This window comes from Siphateles boraxobius, unplaced genomic scaffold, assembly GCF_051911475.1.
Source record: "Siphateles boraxobius isolate OS27281-9 unplaced genomic scaffold, OSU_SipBor_1 46, whole genome shotgun sequence".
NCBI lineage: Eukaryota > Metazoa > Chordata > Actinopteri > Cypriniformes > Leuciscidae > Siphateles > Siphateles boraxobius.
In genome coordinates, this window is record NW_027509097.1 from 21015197 (window position 1) to 21027500 (window position 12304).

At 32.5% G+C, this 12304-nt stretch overlaps 1 protein-coding gene and 1 long non-coding RNA gene across 3 annotated transcripts in view; one reads left to right on the forward strand and one right to left on the reverse strand.

Moving 5' to 3' along the window:
- Positions 1-12304, forward strand: part of LOC143710236 (mediator of RNA polymerase II transcription subunit 1-like) — a 194409-nt gene that overhangs the window by 96565 nt on the left and 85540 nt on the right. For both annotated transcript variants that reach the window (XM_077201241.1, XM_077201240.1), the window contains 3 exons: positions 1878-2041; positions 2161-2272; positions 7855-7979. In XM_077201241.1, coding sequence (XP_077057356.1) covers positions 1878-2041; positions 2161-2272; positions 7855-7979 — 401 coding nt within the window. The remainder of the gene's footprint in view (positions 1-1877; positions 2042-2160; positions 2273-7854; positions 7980-12304) is intronic.
- LOC143710312 (uncharacterized) overlaps positions 8924-12304 on the reverse strand; it is an 18386-nt gene continuing 15005 nt past the window's right edge. Inside the window, exon 3 of the long non-coding RNA XR_013194526.1 lies at positions 8924-8949. This is a non-coding gene — a long non-coding RNA (uncharacterized LOC143710312). The remainder of the gene's footprint in view (positions 8950-12304) is intronic.

Here is a 12304-nt window from a genome sequence, read left to right on the forward strand (position 1 = left end):
CGGTCCTTCTCCACAATCTTCCTCAGGGTCCGGTCACCTCTTCTCGTTGTGCAGCGTTTTTTGCCACACTTTTTCCTTCCCACAGACTTCCCACTGAGGTGCCTTGATGCAGCACTCTGGGAACAGCCTATTTGTTCAGAAATTTCTTTATGTGTCTTACCCTCTTGCTTAAGGGTGTCAATGAAGGCCTTCTGGACAGCAGTCAGGTCGGCAGTCTTACCCATGATTGCGGATTTGAGTAATGAAACAGGCTGGGAGTTTTTAAAAGCCTCAGGAATCTTTTGCAGGTGTTTATAATTAATTTGTTGATTCAGATGATTAGGTTAATAGCTTGTTTAGAGACCCTTTTCATGATATGCTAATTTTTTGAGACAGGAATTTAGGGTTTTCATGAGCTGTATGCCAAAATCATCAGTATTAAAACAATAAAAGACCTGAAATATTTCAGTTGGTGTGCAATGAATCTAAAATATATGAAAGTTTAATTTTTATCATTACATTATGGAAAATAATTAACTTTATCACAATATGCTAATTTTTTGAGAAGGACCTGTATATTGTGGTGATATTATATTATTCTTTAAAGTAACTTGCAGTACTATGTTAATACTATGGGACATGAATATGGTAATCATTATTATTTTTTCTACAGAAATGGTGCTGTTAGACAGTGGCCAGTTGCAAATTGTTCTCAGAATAAGCCCACATTTTTACTTGTGACTTGAGAAATGAACAATTACAGAGCTATGAAATAGCTTGTAGAAACCTTGCCAACAGATAAGCATAGCTGCTTTGTTTCTGAACCATTAGAAGCTATTATGAATAACATCCATACAGTGTCAGTCACAAGTTTGTGAATCCTTTGAAGATATCTGGATTTCTGCATTGATTACTCAAACAATTTGAGAAATTTATTGAGAACTGAGTGATCATGCAAAAAGTAGTGAAGTAGAAAGTAAGTGAACCCTTGAATTTAGAAACTTAATCATCCTTTAGCAGCAAGACCTCCACCAAATGTTTTATGTAGCTGCTTGTAAGACTTTTGACCAATTTGAATCATCACTCCCCATAAGTCTGTTAGAATCTTATTCTTATCTTTATTTCTGGGTTGGTTATCTGCATTTATAGCTCAAGGGCAGGACTCAGGAAAAATATATGTTTCTTTTCAGCCATTATTTAGTTGATTTAATTGTGTTTTTTGGATCATTGTCTTGTTAAATCACTCAGCGTCTCTAAAATGCAATGTTGTGTACTTCTGTGCTGACATTCTCGTGTATAATCTCTTGATACAGTTTTACATTCGTTGTACCTTCAGTGATTGCAATGTGCTCAGGCTCTGATGCAGCAAAGAAGCTCTAAACCGTGATGCTGCTTTCAACATGCTTCTCAGTTGGGAGGATTACTCCTAGGGGGAGAATCTTTAGCAATGATTCGGTCGCCTCTGTAATATGTTTTTAAGATCCTATGAAAACTTTTGGGATCATGGCATGGTTGTGTACCTGTATTTAAAAGGCAAAACATCTGTACAGCTCCCAATTTAATCTCATCTTCCCAATTTACTTATTTTAGCTTTTGGAGAAATCGTAACAGAGAGGTTCACAATTTTTTCTTTTTTTTTCAACCTGCCCTGTCATTGATCACATCCAAAATAATCTGGTCTGTTATTCAGCATTTTACGCCATTATGACCTGCTTTTGGTCAAATGAATTGAAATTCTAGCAGTCAGTTTCACCATTGGTGTTTGTAAATATCATCATTTTCGGGCACTGGTTTCTGTATCCCTGTCAGTTGACATTCAGTACCATAGTGTACCGAAGAAAAATACTGCAATTTTTTTTTTTGAAAGGTTATAATTACTCAAGCAATCTATATCATAGGATTGCCACTAATGCCAACACTGTGGAGACCATACTTCATGGTAGTGTGGGTCTGTTGACGGCGAGGAGTGGCGGTCATCTAGTATCTCTACAGTGTTACGTTTCTCCAAATGATACCTTTGAAGAGGGAACTGGAGCCCAACTGAACTTCACTGATGGCAATAGTGAGAAAATCATGTTTTATAAATCATATCAACAAAATTGTTGAATGTTTATTTAAATGTCAATCTAGTGTTTATTTACTTTAAGGTCATTGATTATTTTCTCCTCTTGTATTCTGCAGTTCCCCGTACTTTAGGTGTGAGTGTGTCAGTGACTGTTGAGGGCACAACATCGGTTTACAAGCTTCCCATTGCTCCGCTTATCACAGGATCCCATCCAGTCGACAACAAAGGGTTAGATCTTTATTAAAGGACAACAATGCAATCAACAACAATGACAATTCTGGTGTAACTACCATGGTGTAATCTTGTGTAATCTCTTCCATGCAGGGTTCCCACGCTTCTTGTAAGCACTTGAATTTCAGACACATGAATTTAAGGGCTGGAAAGTATGCAAAAACAAACATGGGTCCTTGAAAGTGCTTGAAATAAATATGAACAAAACTTTGTTAGAGTAGCATTGTGCTATTACTAAAATTAGCCTTAATCCGCTGCCAGAACGAAACGGCACTAGTGATTGGGGGGAAAGACCTGCATGATGAACGTGTGAGAAACGTGGAGCTATTTAACTAGCTCAGTTTTAAGGAAATGCAAATTCAATGATGCTTGGCACAGTATTGAGCTACATAAAAATTGGTTAATAATGATTCCAACAAATATTCGCCCAGTTTCACAGACAGGGCTTAGATTAGGCCAGGATTATGCTTTAGTTCAATTTAAGTAGCTTTTTATAAACATTACTGGTGTGCATCTTGAGGCAAAACAATGGAACTGATGTATGTTAAGACAGTATGTCAGTGCAAGTTGCTTTCACTTAAAACAGCTCAAACATGCATTTAAAGGGGACATAAAGGGGAAAATCTGACTTTTCTGTGTTTAAGTGCTATAATCGGGTCCCTGGTGAATCTACCAACCAGGAAAACGTGTAAAGTGACAACCCAGTAGCTTTGTTTAGGCTAGCCTTTTTCTGCAAGCATGTAAAAAAATAAGCCAATCAGATTTCGCTCCCTTTCTGACGTAGGAAGGGGATCTTATTATAATATTACCGCCCTTTAATCTGCACTTTTTTCACCCACGGCAACGCCATTTGGTGCAAACGACGACTGAGTAACCAGTTATAACGCAATGGCAAAAGATCGAGAAAAGCATGCAATCTCTCGCTCAGGCTTCATCCTTCTGGAATTTTGCGGGGAGCAGCAGCTCATTTGCATTTAAAGGGTCAAACACAAAAACGCTGCGTTTTTGTTCACACCCAAAAAAGGGCAAATTTGACAAGCTCTAATAAATGTTCTGGCGGTTATTTTGAGCTAAAATTTCAGACACATTCTGGGGAGACCATAAATTTATATTACATCTTGTGAAAAGGGGCATAATATGTCACCTTTAAGTCTAGGACTAGCTTAAGCCTTGTCTTTGAAACAGGGCAAATGGCAAACATAGTAGTGTTTATAAGCACAGGCAGTGTTGCTTTGTTTACAAAGGTAACGGGAAACAACCTTCTACTGTCAGAGATTGAAATAACATCTCATTCAGCATGTGTTCTACCTTGTTCAGACCAATGCGAAGATCGACCCATATTTTTACATAGCTGTTGATTAATATTGAAGTTGTTTATAATGTGTTTTTTAAAGTCATTTTATTGTTTAGGATGTTATCATAATGTAAGGCCCGTCCAATCGGTTTCAACAACAGTTTCCAATGGAGCGGGTGAAGGTTTCTGCGCGTTTGATCTTTTCAGTGTTGTAGGGATGGGACGGTATGAAAATTTCATATCGATTATAGTGACCGAAATTATCGTGATTATCAATATTATCACGGTTTTGTTAAAACAAGATGAAAGTGTTAAAAAAGAACTGATGCTCACGCTGAAAGCATTTCAACAAGTTTTATATTTGAGAATCAACAGACAACAAATAAAACGAGCAGCTCTATGCACTTTTTAAAGTAAGATACTATTCTGTGGCATTTCCTTCCTTATAATGACCGTCGTCAATAGCAACATATAACTCAGCGCACATCCATGCATCAAATACAACTTTTCATCTTGCGTCTCCGTTTTTGATTGTATTGAAAATGAAATCAGAGTTGATTTATTGTTTACAGAATTTGATAATATTGTTGTGATCATCTTGTCTGGACGAGTTTTTTACGCTGTACAAAATGGATTTTACAGGAAAGAATAGAGACATTCATCTCTATTCAATATGTCCCCGTAATTATGTCGTAAAAAAAATCGGTTTAATAAGTGTACAATGAATATACATTATTATCTCTTAAATGTCAGTCTTAATAGTCTTGTTTGAACTTGTTCGTTCGTCTTTGGCTCTAAGCCACTTATTGCTGTGAACTTTTCTTTGCGTATGCTTCAAGTTTATTTCAAGTGAGTGATATGATAAAATATTTTAACTCAAAACAACATTTTGTGCCCAATTATTTCCCAGACGTAGTTTTAGTATTGAGATGTTCGCTACAACAGTGGATGATGGTCACACAGGACAACTCGGCAGATTTGAAGTATTTACCCCATTGCAGTGACTTTTTTGTGCATGTTCTGCAGACAGAGTGACCATCCTCGATTAAGTTTCCCTCAGGATTTTTGTAAATGCCAAAATATGACCACACCTCAGATTTGGTCCTCTTAAAAGGCTGAAAAATCTCCCGAACACGGTCACCGCCTTCCGCCATTCCTTCTCGAATAAAAAGAAAAACCCCAACATTGCGCGCCTGCGTCAGATTGTGCTGGCTGGACAGGATTTATTGTGAGTTATTAAAATTGCAATAATCAAACACGGTTTTAATGATAATTGAATTTAACGATATTACTACCCGTCAGTACATTTTATCGTGGTTTCTAGTGAAACCGGTAATCGTCCCATCCCTACAGTGTTGCAAAGTAGTTTCATTCTTTAAATACTCAGACCAAGACAAACCATCTACCAAAGTGAAACTTGATCTTACATTAGGAATTTGCATTAATCAAGGTCCTAGATCTAGGTAGTTTACACCTTATGAGGTCAGAAGACAATTTACATGAAAGACCTTGGCAGAGGATCTACCCTCCACAGAAAACAAAATATCTCTTAAAAAAAAATATTTAAACCTTTATTACCTTTTGCCTTACTTCTTTGGAAATGAGACCTTCAAATGATACCAAACATGTATAGTATTGTATGATAATTGTTCACATTAAACCATAAAGATTTTTGGGTGAATATCAGATGGTTTCAGCATGCGGAGTGGAGAGAAGAAATGGGGGAAGATGGGGGTGAAAAGAAAGAAATGTAAATTAAGACAATTCTGAGGTGATTGACTCAGTGTGATTGCATCTTGGGAGGGGATGCTAATTTTGCAAGAGAGAGTTCAAATGTTAATTTCCTTTGTTTTTTTCAAAGAGTAGCTCTCTTGTGGTCCAGTGTGGCATCAGTCTTACAATAAACATAGATCTCCCCAATACTGTATTAATTTTATTCGTGCAGGTCTTAAAAGGCTTTTTTTTAAACCCTGCAGATACCCTGTACAGGTGATTACCAAATAATTTGTAATATTTTTTTTTTAAATCACAAGAGAAACAGATACACATACATAAATTATAATAATAAAAGAAATACAAATATATACATATACATAATGTCAGAGATAGATTATTTATAGTGTTGTGAACTTTTTCTTCTAAAGTGTAGGCAACTCAGAAGCGAAAACCAGAAGACGTTGGGATATCTTTCAAAGCAGAAGTTACTCTTTATTGAGGACTTTGCTGTTGCATCGCTATAGTCATCATCCAAGTCTAAACTCAATAGCTAAAACACAGTGTTTTATACCTTTTAAGGGGGAGGGATTTACATAAAGTTGGAGATCATCATGACAGTGTAACTCAGAGCCTCTGAAACAAGGTAGGTAAATAAAAGCCTGTTCACGGAGATTCCACAGACCTGCCTTATCATAGAGAAACAAAGTAGGTAAATAAAAGCCCGTTTCCTGGAGATTCCTCAGACCTGCCTTATCATAGAGAAACAAAGTAGGTAAATAAAAGCCTGTTTCCTGGAGATTCCTCAGACCTGCCTTATCATAGAGAAACAAAGCCCAGCTGTTCTTGAGAAGTAACAAAAAGTTAATGTTAAAGCTATGCCTCCAAAGTGTAAACACTTGTGTGAACTTTCTCAGTTAAAATACTGTTGAACCTAAATTAGACATTTAGTAAATTTGTAATACTGTTGAACCTAAATTAGACATTTAATAAATTTGTAACACTACAAATAGGCAGAATGTGTCTATTGAAATAAAGATAATTAAGGTGTCTATTAGAATAAAAGGAAAACAGATTTCTTTAAAAGAGAACCTGCAATCCCATTTGCCTTGATCTACATCTTGGTATACTCTCCTATCCTTTACCATTAAATCACTTAAGTTTTAAGAATAGAAATCAAGCTGTCATGAGTTCGATTCCAGTGCATAAGTTGTAATCTTTGCCCTATTAATTAAGCCAGTGGATATTTTTACTATTTTTTAATATCTAACAATTAACTTATCTATATCATTTAATGGCAAATTTCATGGATATTTAAATATTTTAATCAAGTAATGATTCATAAAAAAGGAAATCTAAAACCAGTGTCAAAATAATGTTAAAGGGGTGGTTGATTTATGATTTCACTTTTCAAAATGAAGTTAGCGTGTAATGTTGCCATTTGAGCAACAACATCTGCAAAGTTACGATGCTCAAAGTTCAAAGCAAAGGGATATATATATTTTTTAAAGAAACTGCTTTTTAAGGACTACAACAAACGGCTGGTAGGGACTACACAACATTCCTCCCGGGTTAGTGACATCACTAACCCTAAATAAAATTTACATAATCTATAAATCGTGTTCCTAGGGCGGGGTTTATCAAGACAGAATATGCTAATCAATAACTAGAAGATAACTACACATAGGTTACATAAATTCATCAACTAACCATTCAGAAATGTTGTCTACATGTTGTCACTTCTCTCCATCTTTGTGACTCCGGTTTAAACATAAAAGGCTAAACGTTTTTGAAATTGTCAGTGCATGTCTCTGTGAGGTAATAAGAGTTGCTAAGAAGCTCTGCCCCCTGTGCCGGGAGCAGCAGCTCATTTGCATTTAAAGGGACAGACACAAAAACGGTGCGTTTTTGCTCACCCTCAAAAAGGTGACAACTTTAACATGCTATATAAAAATATCTGTGGGGTATTTTGAGCTAAACACATACACTCTGGGGACATCAGAGATTTATTTTACATCTTGTGAAAAGGGCATTATAACACCCCTTTAACAGTAGGAATAAGAAAGCTGCAAACTGGATCTCTCGTTCACTCGTTCAGCCTTCTCTCCTTAAAAAGTCAAATGCACCTTAAATTTGATTTTAGTTGACAGTTTATGCCTCAACATTAATGCAGTAATGATAGACACGGTCTAGGTTGGCAGTAACAAACCCATCTTTATTGTCTTTATTGTGCTTGGTATAAAACAAAAGTTGCTTTAAAAAGTCCTTGAATCTGATGTTCATGAAAGAGTGGGAACCTTGTCCATGGAAGGCAGATGAGAATAGCAGAATTTTGCTATATTTCCACGAGCTGTTTATATCATAAAAGTAGCAAATATGGCTTGTTCCCCAAGCATTCTGAAGTCTTATGATAGCTTTGTTTGCTGCTGTAAAATGCACTGATTTATAATAATTATTTATTGTTTAGTATTTATCCAAGTCTTTATTATTTCAAGATATTTGAAAATCTATATAATGTGATGTTTTGGAGTCATGTCAGATAGTTATTTAATTACTGTTTTTTCCCCCCTAGGACTCCATCATTTTCTTCCGTAACAAATTCAAACTGTGTAGATTTACCAGCGTGTTTCTTCCTGAAGATGAATTGCTTGATGCCATTCTCTGCATTATATATAAAAAAAATGGGCAGTTCTACAGGTATGAATATAATATTGTCTGGATGATTAGCTGTATAATTGATCAAAATTTAGTTGTTTTGAAACAAAACATGGATGACTGTTATTAACTTCTACATTTATGTAGTTATTAAGTTGGCTTGTGAGAGCCAACTTACTGAAATCCTATTTAAACTTATTATTAAGTTGGCTTGTGAGAGCCAACTTACTGAAATCCTATTTAAACCTATTATTATTATTATTATTAAGTTGGCTTGTGAGAGCCAACTTACTGAAATCCTATTTAAACTTATTATTATTATTATTATTAAGTTGGCTTGTAAGAGCCAACTTACTGAAATCCTATTTAAACATTATTATTATTATTAAGTTGGCTTGTAAGAACCAACTTACTGAAATCCTATTTAAACTTATTAAGTTGGCTTGTGAGAGCCAACTTACTGAAATCCTATTTAAACTTATTAAGTTGGCTTGTAAGAGCCAACTTACTGAAATCCTATTTAAACTTATTATTATTAAGTTGGCTTGTGAGAGCCAACTTACTGAAATCCTATTTAAGTTGGCTTGTGAAAGCCAACTTACTGAAATCCTATTTAAACTTATTATTATTCTTTTTCTTCTTTTTCTTAACCAAAATTTTCTGACTGCTACTCCTCCTAGAGCTTTAACTCTACAAACTCCAAACTCGGGTCAGACGTTCAGACTGTTCTGACTTAGTGTGCTATATCTTTTCAGACTGATTTGACTTTCAGATTTCTTAAAAATTAATATTAAAAATCATAAAAATCCCATTGACTTTCATTGCAACAGTTCAAATTGAGCCAAGGCTACGGTGGCCCAGCAGTGTACAACACAAAAACTCAAATCTAAACTCCCTGAAGCCCAAGACTCAATTAAACTACCATTCTATATGTACTAATGAACTTATCTATCTATCCATCTATCCATCTATCCATCTATCCATCTATCCATCTATCCATCTATCCATCTATCTATCTATCTAATCTATCTTTCTTTCTTTCTTTCTTTCTTTCTAACTAATCTTTCTTCTTTCTTTATTTCTTTCTTTCTTTCTAACTAATCTTTCTTCTTTCTTTCTTTCTAACTAATCTTTCTTCTTTCTTTCTAACTAATCTTTCTTCTTTCTTTCTAACTAATCTTTCTTCTTTCTTTCTTTCTGTCTTTCTTTCTTTCTAACTAATATTTCTTTTTTCTTTTTTTCTTACTAACTAATCTATCTTTCTTTCTTTCTAACTAATCTTTCTTCTTTCTTTCTTTCTTTCTATCTAATCTTTCTTCTTTCTTTCTTTCTTTCTTTCTTTCTTTCTTTCTTTCTTTCTTTCTTTCTTTCTTTCTTTCTTTCTTTCTTTCTTTCTTTCTTTCTTTCTTTCTTTCTAACTAATATTTCTTCTTTCTTTCTTTCTAACTAATATTTCTTCTTTCTAACTAATCTTTCTTTCTTTCTAACTAATCTTTCTTTCTTTCTAACTAATCTTTCTTTCTTTCTAACTAATCTTTCTTCTTTCTTTCTTTCTTTCTTTCTAACTAATCTTTCTTCTTTCTTTCTTTCTTTCTAACTAATCTTTCTTCTTTCTTTCTTTCTTTCTAACTAATCTTTCTTCTTTCTTTCTTTCTTTCTTTCTTTCTTTCTTTCTTTTTCTTTCTTTCTTTCTAACTAATCTTTCTTCTTTCTTTCTTTCTTTCTAACTAATCTTTCTTCTTTCTTTCTTTCTTTCTTTCTAACTAATCTTTCTTTCTAACTAATCTTTCTTTCTTTCTTTCTTTCTAACTAATCTTTCTTCTTTCTTTCTAACTAATCTTTCTTCTTTCTTTCTTTCTTTCTTTCTTTCTTTCTTTCTTTCTTTCTAACTAATCTTTCTTCTTTCTTTCTTTCTTTCTTTCTTTCTTTCTTTCTTTCTTTCTTTCTTTCTTTCTTTCTTTCTTTCTTTCTTACTAATCTTTCTTCTTTCTTTCTTTCTTTCTTTCTAACTAATCTTTCTTCTTTCTTTCTTTCTTTCAAACTAATCTTTCTTTTTTCTTTCTTTCTTTCTTTCTTTCTTTCTTTCTTTCTTTCTTTCTTTCTTTCTTTCTTTCTTTCTTTCTTTCTTTCTTTCTTTCTTTCTTTCTTTCTTTCTTTCTTTCTTTCTTTCTTTCTTTCTTTCTTTCTTTCTTTCTTTCTTTCTTTCTTTCTTTCTTTCTAACTAATCTTTCTTTCTTTCTAACTAATCTTTCTTTCTTTCTAACTAATCTTTCTTTCTTTCTAACTAATCTTTCTTTCTTTCTAACTAATCTTTCTTCTTTCTTTCTTTCTTTCTTTCTAACTAATCTTTCTTCTTTCTTTCTTTCTTTCTTTCTAACTAATCTTTCTTCTTTCTTTCTTTCTTTCTTTCTTTCTTTCTTTTTCTTTCTTTCTTTCTAACTAATCTTTCTTCTTTCTTTCTAACTAATCTTTCTTCTTTCTTTCTTTCTTTCTAACTAATCTTTCTTTCTTTCTAACTAATCTTTCTTTCTTTCTAACTAATCTTTCTTCTTTCTTTCTAACTAATCTTTCTTCTTTATTTCTAACTAATCTTTCTTCTTTATTTCTAACTAATCTTTCTTCTTTCTTTCTTTCTTTCTTTCTAACTAATCTTTCTTCTTTCTTTCTTTCTTTCTTTCTTTCTTTCTTTCTTTCTTTCTTTCTTACTAATCTTTCTTTCTTTCTTTCTTTCTTTCTTTCTTTCTTTCTTTCTTTCTTTCTTTCTAACTAATCTTTCTTCTTTCTTTCTTTCTTTCTTTCTAACTAATCTTTCTTTTTTCTTTCTTTCTTTCTTTCTTTCTTTCTTTCTTTCTTTCTTTCTTTCTTTCTTTCTTTCTTTCTTTCTTTCTTTCTTTCTTTCTTTCTAACTAATCTTTCTTCTTTCTTTCTTTCTTTCTTTCTTACTTTCTTTCTTTCTTTCTTTCTTTCTTTTTCTTTCTTTCTTTCTAACTAATCTTTCTTCTTTCTTTCTTTCTTTCTAACTAATCTTTCTTCTTTCTTTCTTTCTTTCTTTCTTTCTTTCTTTCTTTCTTTCTAACTATTCTTTCTTCTTCTTTCTTTCTTTCTAACTAATCTTTCTTCTTTCTTTCTAACTAATCTTTCTTCTTTCTTTCTTTCTAACTAATCTTTCTTCTTTCTTTCTTTCTAACTAATCTTTCTTCTTTCTTTCTTTCTTTCTTTCTTTCTTTCTTTCTTTCTTTCTTTCTTTCTTTCTAACTAATCTTTCTTCTTTCTTTCTTTCTTTCTAACTAATCTTTCTTCTTTCTTTCTTTCTTTCTTTCTTTCTTTCTTTCTTTTTCTTTCTTTCTAACTAATCTTTCTTCTTTCTTTCTTTCTTTCTTTCTTTCTTTCTTTCTAACTAATCTTTCTTCTTTCTTTCTTTCTTTCTTTCTTTCTTTCTTTCTAACTAATCTTTCTTCTTTCTTTCTTTCTTTCTTTCTAACTAATCTTTCTTCTTTCTTTCTTTCTTTCTAACTAATCTTTCTTCTTTCTTTCTTTCTTTCTTTTTCTTTCTTTCTAACTAATCTTTCTTCTTTCTTTCTTTCTTTCTTTCTAACTAATCTTTCTTCTTTCTTTCTTTCTCTCTTTCTAACTAATCTTTCTTCTTTCTTTCTTTCTTTCTAATCTTTCTTCTTTCTTTCTTTCTTTCTTTCTTTCTTTCTTTCTTTCTTTCTTTCTTTCTTTCTTTCTTTCTTTCTTTCTTTCTTTCTTTCTTTCTTTCTTTCTTTCTTTCTTTCTTTCTTTCTTTCTAACTAATCTTTCTTTCTAACTAATCTTTCTTTCTAACTAATCTTTCTTTCTAACTAATCTTTCTTTCTAACTAATCTTTCTTTCTAACTAATCTTTCTTTCTAACTAATCTTTCTTTCTAACTAATCTTTCTTTCTAACTAATCTTTCTTTCTAACTAATCTTTCTTTCTAACTAATCTTTCTTTCTAACTAATCTTTCTTTCTAACTAATCTTTCTTTCTAACTAATCTTTCTTCTTTCTTTCTTTCTTTCTTTCTTTCTTTCTTTCTTTCTTTCTTTCTTTCTAACTAATCTTTCTTCTTTCTTTCTAACTAATCTTTCTTTCTAACTAATCTTTCTTCTTTCTTTCTTTTTCTTTCTAACTAATCTTTCTTCTTTCTTTCTTTTTCTTTCTAACTAATCTTTCTTCTTTCTTTCTTTCTTTCTAACTAATCTTTCTTCTTTCTTTCTTTCTTTCTAACTAATCTTTCTTCTTTCTTTCTTTCTTTCTAACTAATCTTTCTTCTTTCTTTCTTTCTTTCTAACTAATCTTTCTTCTTTCTTTCTTTCTTTCTAACTAATCTTTCTTCTTTCTTTCT